Source organism: Sporisorium graminicola, chromosome SGRAM_6 (assembly GCF_005498985.1).
Source record: "Sporisorium graminicola strain CBS 10092 chromosome SGRAM_6, whole genome shotgun sequence".
Classification (NCBI taxonomy): Eukaryota; Fungi; Basidiomycota; class Ustilaginomycetes; order Ustilaginales; family Ustilaginaceae; genus Sporisorium; species Sporisorium graminicola.
The window spans coordinates 900,693-911,994 of record NC_043736.1 but is presented as its reverse complement, the minus strand read 5'-3'; the positions used below and the strand labels follow the sequence as shown (position 1 = coordinate 911,994).

At 53.8% G+C, this 11,302-nt stretch overlaps 3 protein-coding genes across 3 annotated transcripts; 2 read left to right on the top strand and 1 right to left on the bottom strand.

The window, feature by feature from the left end:
- Positions 1 to 2,066: 2,066 nt before the first annotated feature.
- On the top strand, positions 2,067 to 3,281 carry EX895_005445 (uncharacterized protein; the record flags this gene model as incomplete). The annotated part of the gene is made up of 1 exon (XM_029886037.1): positions 2,067 to 3,281. One exon carries the CDS (start codon positions 2,067 to 2,069, stop codon positions 3,279 to 3,281), a length of 1,215 nt encoding a protein of 404 aa, XP_029737889.1.
- A 2,006-nt stretch (positions 3,282 to 5,287) lies between these two features.
- EX895_005444 (uncharacterized protein) lies at positions 5,288 to 6,946 on the top strand (the record flags this gene model as incomplete). Its single annotated transcript, XM_029886036.1, has 1 exon — positions 5,288 to 6,946. The coding sequence occupies one exon, from the start codon at positions 5,288 to 5,290 to the stop codon at positions 6,944 to 6,946; it is 1,659 nt and encodes a 552-aa protein (XP_029737888.1).
- Positions 6,947 to 7,146: 200 nt separating this feature from the next.
- Positions 7,147 to 8,534, bottom strand: EX895_005443 (uncharacterized protein; the record flags this gene model as incomplete). The annotated part of the gene is made up of 4 exons (XM_029886035.1): positions 7,147 to 7,537; positions 7,617 to 7,914; positions 7,998 to 8,247; positions 8,382 to 8,534. 4 exons carry the CDS (start codon positions 8,532 to 8,534, stop codon positions 7,147 to 7,149), a joined length of 1,092 nt encoding a protein of 363 aa, XP_029737887.1.
- Between the last annotated feature and the right edge of the window lie 2,768 nt (positions 8,535 to 11,302).

Below are 11,302 nucleotides of genomic sequence, written 5' to 3'. Positions count from 1 at the left end.
GATGGATGTCGATGCCCGTTTGCGAAGGACGCTTGCTTATCAAGACGACGTAGTGATCGACGTTGATGATGAGCAGTTATAGCGAATGGCAATCAAAGACTGAGCATGGCGGTACGTGATCGGTGTGCGGGCACAGCGAATCGCGTGACCTCGGAACAATGTCGGACACCGCAAGGTCGAAGCAGCCGCTGGTGTTGCAAACGATCCAATGAGCAGCTCTCCCGCGCTCTTGATTGGCACTGTATGAGGCAAAGAGAGCGAGAGATGGAGTGCGGATAGGGTCGGTGACGAGACGAGATGCAGGAAGGAGGAGGAGGAGGCGTTGATAAGTGGGAATGGTGGAAGTTTCAAGCGAATGGAAATGTGCAGGAATGGGCCTGTCTCTCGACAAACACGCACAAGGAGCCTCCCATGAATCCATCATGCATGACCGAGTCGAGTTGCGTTTCGAGCTTCTGTGGAGTTCCTCCTAAAAATACACCCAAAACTGAGGCAGCAGAGTCGCAGCGTTGACAAAGCCAGTCAACGTCCGATTGTGGTTTTTCACCAGTTGAGCGCGTAGAGCAAGTTGGAGTTGCATTTCACTGCGAGTCTGCTGCAATACCAAGCGGCGCACATTCCGATATCAGATCACAGTTCACGCACGCACACACGATCGCACAAAAAGTCGTCAGAGTCATCACAGCGAAGTGCAGCTCGGAATGGCACGGACGGGAAGCAACGCTGAGCTCAAAGAGGGAGGAGATCGTTCCGTTCAACATCAGGCCATGGGATCGTTTCTCAAAATAATAGGGTCCATCGTAGTTCAGGGGCTACTACCGCCTAGCCTCCTGAGAGACACGGCCGTTGGTGGCAGGACAAACAACACGAGCGAACGGCCAAAAATTCTCGCCTGGCGGGCGCGTTATTCGCAAGCCGCCGATCTTGCTACGTCGACGTGCAGTAGTAACTTTATTCCAAGCAGCGCAGAGATCGCGAATGCCGCCCGCCAAGTGCGATAAGATCGGCGATACAGACTTGGCCCGATCAAGCAAGATGAATTTCAGTTATGCTTTGCCTTGATTTAGCGGAGTTGCGAATTTGGCTCGCACCTTTGTGTGCATTCCAGCCCTGGATCCCAACCGACACTCGGCAGGTCAGTCGCAACTCTTCCGTTTGCTCCCTTTCTTTCCCGGAGATGGTCGTCGACCTTGTCACAATTCGCCAAGATACGGTCTCGGTGATGCCGACAAGCAGTCGCTCCACGGCGCTGGGGGACGACGATAAGAATGGTCGGATTCTGCCGCCGACCTTTTGTCGGGCAGGGGAGCTTTTAGCAAAAGCCCCACCTAACCCGTCGTAACCGAAACCTACATCGCGCGGATGTCCCGAACCCATGGACAACGCGTTTCATCTTTCTTTCCGCCTCTCGAAACCAAATCGCTCATCAACAGCTTGCTCTATCCCTTCGGACCCTTCGGGAAATACAGAAAGAGGAGAAGGAGCAACGTCCATTGCTGTCTCTCCAACGTCGATCACAGGCGTGATCTGGTTCGAAAGAAAGCGACTGCGGTTTGACTCGGTCAGATCGACGTTCGAGATCGACGCCCGGCCTACTCACCGGGATTCTACCCTGCAAGGTTCTATTGCGTCCCTAGCTTCCATTTTTCCGATTTTATCGAACTCGGGTTTGACCGATTTTTTTTTGACCCTGTAACGCCAGCAAAAAGAAAGCCCACGGCAACGTGATTTTTGCAGCATTGCGTGACTGGTTGCAATTTGGCGCAACGTGTGCACTGCGTTTGCGCTGACCCAAAGGTCGGTTCCTCATCCCCTCTCTTCAACCACTACCACCACCATCACCACCTCTCGATTCTTGATATCGAACACTTTGCTCCTTTTCCCTCTAGGCGCAGAACATCGCTCGTCCTGATTCTTTCGTATCTCCAACAGATCGAAAGTCAGGCTCCAATCCTCCCTCAAACGTCTCTCTCTCTCTCTCGCTCTAGCCCCCTCTAAATCTCTTTGTCTCGTCGTCTTCGGCTTCCCTTTGCTCGGCAACCTCTCTCATCTCATCGTTTGACACCATGAGACCGCAGGCCATCCTACCAGATGCCCTCTCCGCTGTGGGCGAGACGCCGCTCATTCAACTGAATCGGATCCCACAGACAGAGGGCATCAAGTGCAACGTCATGGTCAAGTGCGAGTACTTCAACGCCGGTGGCAGCGTCAAGGACCGCATCGCTCGTCGTATGCTTCTCCAGGCCGAACAGGATGGCACCCTCATCCCCGGCAAATCGGTCGTCATCGAGCCCACCAGTGGCAACACGGGCATCGGTCTTGCCCTTGCCTGCGCTATTCGAGGCTACCGCTGCATTATTGTGCTCCCCGAAAAGATGTCAGCCGAGAAGGTCAACACGCTCCGTGCGCTCGGCGCCGAAGTTATTCGCACCCCCACCGAGGCTGCCCACGACGATCCCCGCTCCAACATCATGGTTGCCCGTCGCCTCGCTAAGTCCATGCCCGACGCCGTCATCCTCGATCAGTACAACAACCTCAACAACCCCACTGCTCACTGGGCTACTGCTGAAGAGATCATCGAAGCCATCAAGGCCGGTCCCGCTCCTCCTTCCTCCACCTCGCTCTTGCACGGTATGGCTGGCCTTTCGTTGACCAAGGACAAGGAGCCCATCGACGCCGCTTCTGCTCGTCCCCTCACCCCGGACTCGAACCGCGGTGCTGACGAGGTCAACGGCTCCACCACCACCTTTTCGGACAAGGTTGACGTACTGGTCGCCGGTGTCGGTACCGGTGGCACCATCAGCGGTGTTGCCTCGCGTCTCAAGCGCGCCGACCACAACCCGGACTGCTTTGTTCTCGGTGTCGACCCCATCGGCTCGGATCTGGCTCTGCCCGCTTCGCTCAATGCTCTGCCCGAGGGCAGTGATGGTTCGTACAAGGTCGAGGGTATCGGCTATGATTTCGACCCCAACACGCTCAACAAGAAGGTGATCGACGAGTGGTACAAGACTGAGGACGAGCAGAGTTTTGTCTATGCGCGCCGTCTCATCAAGGACGAAGGCATCCTCGCCGGAGGTTCTTCCGGTGCTGCCGTCAACGCTGCCATCAACTGGCTCAAGCCAGGTGGTGCTGGCTGGGGCAAGTTTGGCTCTCAGACTGGTCTCAACGCCGTCGTCATCTTGCCTGACAGCATCCGAAACTATATCACCAAGCCTTGGTTGGTTTCCGATGCCAAGCCCGAACGTCGCGAGGCCGAGATTGACTTTGACAACTTCCAGTAAATGCAGAGGAGCGCCCTTTGTGAGCGCTTCCTCTCGTTCGTTGACGTTGCTGCTTCCGTTTCCGGTTCCGTTTCTCCCTTTTGCCCTCTTTCCCTCCTTTAAGCTCGTCCAACTCTTTGTCAGCTGGCCGTGGTTGCTGCTGCTGTGCATCGCGCCACTCTCGTTGCTTCGCGCTGCATAGCCTCGCAGCCTCCCATTCGCGAGTGCTCAAGCTCAACACTATCTCTGATAACAGACCTCAACTCTCTAGGCGAACGTCCTGAATACCTGAACCGGGATGGGAGATGGAGTAACAGAGGGGGTCGGACCTCTGTTCTTGCAATACCCATGCGATGCTCTTTTCATCCCGGTTCGCCCTGTTTCACATACCCTTGGCTCTACCTTTCTTCCCCCTCTTTCTCTTTCTTTCTCATGGTGTGCCATTCCCTTTTTCCAACTTTGTCTTCTTCACCGCCCACTCTTTTCTTGCCAGCTTGGCTGCACTGGTCGAAAGACATCGCCTCCTCTCGCGGAAGATGTCAATCACCCATGCGGCCATCTGGGCTTGGCCTTTTTTAAACCTTTTCTTTCTTGCTTGGCCTTCCCCGGATCCCCTTTGTCACCACTCTTTCCCGGCCTGGCATGGCCAACCCGATGTTGGACATCGTGGTTTGGCCCTGTCACCGGCATTGTCGCCCTATCGTCCAGCTTTCTCTCTGTATCTCTCGCGCGGCGCTTCAGTCATGGCTTTCAACACTGCATTCTGATTCGCATTCTCTATCTTTTGTCGTTCGCAACCCTTGCAAAACACTCGCACACTCGCATCTGTACAACTCCGACATGTTGTAATACTACCATCCCCACTGCCAGCTAATCGCATCCCGTTCCTCTTCGCTTCGTATCATGTTTCTGTTATGTGACGGCTCTTGTGGCAGCGCATGGGCCCGGGGCTTCCTGAACACCGATACCGTTGCTCCTACCACCACCACCACCAGCAGTGGATGCCGAGTTATCCGTATTTGACAGACAAGCAAGGGTCTATCTTGAGAGAAAGCCAGGCCTTTGCTCTTATCAATTTCGACGTTGTCTCTGTTGTTATCGCGCACACCTGCAGCCGAGGCGCGCCTAGCGCGGCTAGTTGAGGCTTTACTGGTATCTGTGTTGGACACGCGCCCTCTTACGCCGCCCGCTCGCAATCTTTTGGGTATGTGGTCAGAAGATGAAGATGACCGGTAACCACGCCTCCGCCGAACAATCTTTTCTCGCTAAAGCCCATAACATGAGCTCGAAAGAGGAGAGAGCCCGGTGATTTCGAAGAAAGTGCCTCCGTCAAGACAGAACAGAGACTGAGGCTGTTCCGGACCGCTATGCGGCTGCACACGAATACTTCGATGTCGTTTGCACACTCACTCGGTCACTGCGGATCTAGATTGGCCTGCCAAGAACCACCCCGAGAGGCGCGGTGTGCTTGGTGCTAACTGATCGCCCGTTTGCGAACCCGCCCTTGCAGAACCTGGTTTGCTTGCCGCTCTCGCTCGTCAAGCCGAGCCCGCGGCTAAATTACCTCAAATGTCGTCTAGCAATCAGTTAGCGCGTGCAGCCTCCTACTTGCCACATGGCAGATATCTCTCACTATGCTCTAGCGATTCAGCGGCTTGCGGTTCCCAGCAACCAATGCTCTTCTTCTCGTGACCATGCTTATCGTGCAGATGTGATAGCAGCAGCTCGATCTGCGCGAGAAGTCGCCTCGTCTGCTGAGGTGGCATGCAAGTGTCATTAGGAAGGCATAAATCTGGCCCTTTCATCTTGACGGTCCCCACCGACCCAAACTCTATTCATACCCCCGTTCTTCCTTCGCTCATCTTGTCTTTCTATCTGTGCAGCTTTCATCGCTGCTCGCTTGATCCTTCATCTTTCTGCGCAGTCAGCTGCCGACGCTCGGTCATTCTCGCGATTTGCAGCGTATCCTCTGTTGCTTTTCAACCGACGATCCCACCGGCGGCTTCACCTCCTCATAAAGACCCAAGATGGAAGAGAAGCAAAGGGACGCCTACGATGATGCTTCCAAACCCGTAAGCTCCCTCTTGGAGTATCGACCGCCTAGCATGCTCAAGCAGGCCACTACTGCTGCCGAAGCAATCGACGTGGTTCCGCGCAAGCACTTCAGCACGTTCGGCCTCATCGGCCTTTCGTTCGCCATCCTCAACTCATGGACTGCAGCGTGTGCTGCAATCAATCTTGCGCTAGGCGCAGGTGGACCTGTTGGTGTCGTCTGGGGTATTCTCGTCGGTACCCTTGGCGCACTCACCATTGCTGTGTCCCTCGCTGAACTCTGTCATGTCTATACCACGGTCGGCGGACAGTACCACTGGACCTACGCCATGACTAACAAACGATACCGCGCTCCCGTAGCTTACATCGCCGGATGGATGGGCACCGCTGGTTGGATCGCCCTCGCTTCCAGCGTACCACTCTATGCCGGGTCAACCGTCATGGGTGTCATCGGCATCTACCTGCCTGGTTTCAATGCCAGCACTTGGAAGCTGTTCTTGGTCTACATGGGCCTTACCGTCTACTGCGGCGCGGTCAACATCTTTGGCGTCCGCATCTTCAGCAAGATGAACCAAGCCGCTCTGCTGTACTCCATGTTTGGTGCCATCGTCGTATTTGTCGTCTGTATCGCCGTTCCCTCCGCTCAGGGACATCGATCCAGCGCCAGCTTCATCTTCACCGATTTCGTCAACATCACAGGGTGGAGCGACGGCATCGCGTGGATGATCGGTCTCATTCAGGCGCAGTACTGCCTGGTGGGCGCTGATGGCGCTTCGCATGTGATTGACGAGATCGATCGTCCGCACATCAATGCGCCCAAGGCGATGGTGTTGGCGTGTCTTATTGGGGGTACGAGTTCGTTTTTGGTTCTCATTGCCGTGTTGGCGGGGATCAGCGATATGGAGAGCGTCATCAGTGCAGGTGCCGCTGGAATCGTCGAGGCCTTCTTCCAGGCTACGCACAGCAAAGCAGCAACGCTCTGCCTCAACCTCATCCTCCTTGGGACTCTTACCTTCGCCGGACCTGCGCTCATGATCACCACCAGCAGGATGGTTCAGGCGTACGCAAACGACGGCTGCCTGCCTTTTCAAAGCAAGCTGGGCTCGATCTCACCCAGATACCAGGTGCCCGTCTATGCAGTACTCTTCTGCTGCACCTGCTACACCGTCTTTGGCGTTGTTCTCTTTGGATCCGTCATTGCGGTGCAAGCCATCGTCAGTGCGAGCGTCGTACTTCTTCAACTGTCGTACGTCGTGCCCATTGCTGGAATGCTTTTTGGAGGGAGAAAACGCATCTTTAACGCTCAACGCAGTGACTGCAGCGACGACAACGACGACGACGACGATGATGAGATCCCCATTCCATCCGAAATCAAGTACACTCTCGGCCCCGTGCTAGGCCCTATCATTAACACGGCAGCTCTGTGCTACATCCTGCTCACAACAGTGCTCTTCCTGCTACCTTCCTACATTCCCGTCACTTCTCCTTCGCTCATGAACTACTCGGTCGTCGTCGTGGCTGCCACTTTAGCTTTGGCCGCGGCCAATTGGTTTGTATTTGCAAGGAAACAATACACGGGGCCGAAGGATTTCAAGGAGGTGCTGAAGAGGGCCCAACTTAGCAGAATAGATTGATACACTACAAATTCTTGTACAAGATTCCCCACCCTCTCAAAGTCTCATCGCCAACTCAACAGCCTGGAAGCGTGGCTTTCATGTTCGCTTCTGCACCGTCTGCGACTGGCGCACACAGCAGATCTCGGCATTGTGACAGAGAAAAGCTTCTTTCAACGAAATCGTCTGCTGGTCGGTGACTGGCTGGGCTTTGCTTCTCGTCACTTGTCGACATCCAACACAATCCTTCCAGCGATGCGACCATTGATCATATCGTCAAACACGCCGGGCAGATCGCTCAACCCTTTCAGGAGGAAATGCACCTTGACTTTTCCCCTAGAAGCGATCTCGAGCGCCTCGGTCGCGTCTTGGCGGTTTCCCACTGCGGATCCGACGATCTTGTGCGTCATGAGCACCGTCTTAAAGATAGACACGGGCAGGATCGAGTTGGGCATCCCGACGATCACCAGCGTTCCTCGTGGGCGGATGTAGTCGAGCGCCAGTTCGTAGGCAGCTGAACTGGCGGCGGCGACTACAGCGGCATGCGCGCCAATGCCACCCGTGGCTTCTTTGATGGTGGCTGCCACGTCCGAGGTGGTTTTGAAGTCGACGCTGTGTGAAAGCAACGAAACGAAAGTCAGCGATCGTGGTCCGCACAACGTCGGCAGCGGAAGGCAGAAGAAAGACTCACAAGACCTCACAGCCCAAGTCGAGGCTCATCTTCTTCTTGTCCTCTCCCGTGTCGATGCCGATGACACGCAGACCGGCATTCTGAGCATACTGAACTCCCAAATGGCCCAGGCCGCCACCGGATCCTGGAATAACAACCCAGTTACCCGGTTGGAGTTGCGCCTCCTTGAGTGCACGGTAGATGGTGACTCCCGCACAGAGAATCGAAGCGGCTTGGTCCAAGCTCAGCGTGTCGGGAATCTTGGTAAGGTAGCGTGCAGTGTGTCGAACGTACTGCTGGAACGTTCCGTCAACCGCATCTGGTGGTTGGTCGTTGTAAGTAATAGACTGTCAGCATTCTGGCATCTCGAGCGAGGAAGCATACGTGCATCGCTGAACTTACAACCGCTGGGTTTGTACTGAGCACAGTTGATTTCGTGTGACAGTCGACAGTATTCGCAGTTGAGACAGGCATCGGCAATCCACTTGATGCCCACCCTATCGCCCACCTTGACGTACTCCTCCGCACCCTGTCCAAGCGCGACCACGATGCCTGCGCCTTCGTGACCGCCGATCAGCGGAAGTTTGGGGGGTGCAGGCCAGTCGCCGAGCAGCGCGTGCAGGTCCGAATGGCACACTCCCGTGTACAAGACCTATGCAAGCACGGCGAAAGATCAACAAAGAGCACAGCCGCCCATGCCATCAGAGATAAGGAAGACAGTATCAAAGCTAGAGTCAGAGTTTGGCGGCTTGATTCAAGAGACCGAGCACCAGCTGTGATACTCACCCTAACAAGCACTTCGCCGGGTACGAGCTCCGACTGCTTGACATTGTCGAGCTCTTTGATCGAGATCTTTTCCGGTCCGCCATTCTCGTAAAAGATGGCCACTCGATTGGTGGGCGACACCTCCAGCTGCGTTTCTCGAGGATCTTGCCCCATCTTGTGCTGAGTGTAGATTCAGCTTTTCACTTTGCTGGTCAGGACGTTCAATCGGTAATCGATGGAAGTCTTCAGGAATGGTGCTGGACAGTGGAAGGGAAGACTGTTAACGACGAGGTCGGCAGGCCGCAGTGAAGTGTGAGGTCATCTGAAGCATGAGACCAGCTGGGGACACACGGTCTTATATATAGGCATGGCTGGACGCTGGGCTGTTTGCAGTCTCCTTCCGCAGTGTCAAACGACATCCTCTCTTCGGGCGCACGATCAAGGCGAAAGAGGCGAAAGCTGGACAATTGAGGCTCCGTGCGCAGCTAAATGAGCTCCGAGGGGGCTACTGATCCGCGGATCCACAACTTGACTGGCTACGTGCTATGGTTACCCCACGAAAGACAAGCTAGGCGCATTGTGACCACGGACCTCGGCTGTCGTACGTCTTGGCGGTGTTTCAAAAGTTGCATAGAAGCGACCCCGCTTTTCGTTGCGATAATAGCCACCGGCTATTGCGGCAACTCGTCATACCCGTGGCTGCTCGTTCACCTTTGCTGTACCTTGGTCTAGCAGCCCTGCTCGCACGTCTATCATAGCTCTGATGGTCATCCTGGTCGAGCGTCGCGTTCCCCACCAGCCTCTACGCTGCAAGCCACTTCTCATCACGGACGTTGCCAACTCAGAATCTGCCTTGCAGATCGTTGAGATGAACCGAGGTCGCAAGGCTCTTCTCCTCTCACGGCTTCCCAGGCACAGCCGCGTACGAAGATGGGTAAGAACACGTGCCAGTTCCATCGGAAGCATGCGTCCGAGCCACTCTCGACTCGCACTCACATGACTCGCTTCGTGCTTTCGTGATGGGGTTGCTTCAATTGCCTTCCTGTCTGGCAGGCCCAGAGACTCGCCTTCCCCAACTCCGGCTCCTTTCTGCTCTTGTCAGTCACAAGACCGTGACCGTTGCAGAAGATGGCGAGAGTGCCCACAACCGTTCAAGGCATCCCCCACTTCATGGCTCCACCTCGCACTCATTCTTTTGCACCCAAGACATAACTTAACTCAAATTGACCTGCATTATCAAGATCGACTCCCGAGCAAGCCACATCGGCATCTCTATGCCCGGTCTCTCTCCCATCGTGCCCGACCGTCATGTCGCAAAGAAAGCACTGTACCGGTCGATGCTCTGGAGCGGCTTCGGTAAGACAGCTTCCGAACATCAGCTAAGTCAGCTCAACAGCATACCAGATGGACCTAGCGAATCACCCATCCCTAGTGTTCATAATAGCGTGTGTCTATAATAACGTCGAGAAGTTACGTTTTCATGGTTTTAACTCCTGCTGAGAAGTAACCTTCTAGAGGCAATTAAGTAGCAATGATAACAAATTGATCCATATTCCTTGGATCTGCAATCAAAGTGGTGGATTTCACAAATCATAGAAAATAAAATAAGCTGCCATTGTGGCCTGATGGGAACGCGAAATTCACATAGTATGTCTTCGCAAAGCCAGCTCGCGACCCCTATGGTTCAAGAACATCAAGAAGTGCGCTGAAAGGGGCTTATGAATATGAGCAAACATTTGGCCAACATAGTCGGAACTGAGCCAGTTTTTTCACATAATGGACCAACTAGGAGCAAATTCATCAACAATTGGTCTTATCCAGTTTCTTTTGATTATTTGCCGCTGAAATACTTCCTCGACAAGTTCACTGCATCGCACGATTTCGAGTTAATTCTGGAATCATCTGTAGGCGGTGCTTCAAGCTTGAATCGCGTGAACGATTCAAGGTGATTGAGTGAAGCAGTTAAGCACGTTCATGTTTCCAATACATAGAAGGAGAAGTATTATACGACGCATTACAGTGTCGTTCAACAAGGAATCAAGGGAAGCACGTTTGTTCAGCAACAAAATATCATACCTTACGGGATGCATTTGACTAGAGCTATTCGTGTCAAAATCATAGCCTTTGGGTCGACTAATTATCCTTGCTTTTCCCTACTCTGCAAGATAAAAGGTGGGAACGAACCAGGGATCAGGTCATCAACAAATAAAAATCACGATCAAGAAGTCGACAGAAGTGCTTTGCGAGCTGAATACTTTATCAATGTTTACCATGATGCTAACGTTTAGAAGGTGTCGCTCTCAGCGGAATTGTGATTCGTTCGGTTGAGATGACGTGAGTTTCATCTATGGCCTTGCAAGCTGCTAGGTATAACTCTAAATCACAGTTTTCGAGGGGTCCGATGGAACCTTCACCTGGCCCTTCGAACGCTCTCCATTTCTGTTTATTTTGCCCAAAAAATTGCATGGCGGAGCACAAATCTGGGAACGCCCCCCCTGTGATGCCTCACTTCGAACAGAGGTGTGAAAGACCTAGGCCGAAGCGAAGGATACTGCTCCTGCTGGCTAACATCATGTCATTGGCATAAATGTCTGGTATGCTTAGACAGCGCAATGAGAGCGGCAGGTGTTACAGGAGGACGCGTAGCAGCAGAACCGCCATTACTGTCGAGCGAGTCGGCCTTCGCAGCGAAACGATTGGTTGGTATTATAATAATTAGACTTGCCCAGCTGCTGAATGTTGGGTGTGGACTGCAGACACTGGCCCCGGAAGTGGAGTCCCTGCGAACCTGAAGCATCATACTTCGCGCAATACGATTGATCTACAGTAGAGCTTGTGTGCATCCAGGGTTCACTAGCACGAAGAAAGCGGAGCAGGGGGCAACGCTAGCGAGAGTCATGTGGAGAGAGAGAGGAAAGGGAGAAAATTCCAAAGTACAGTTG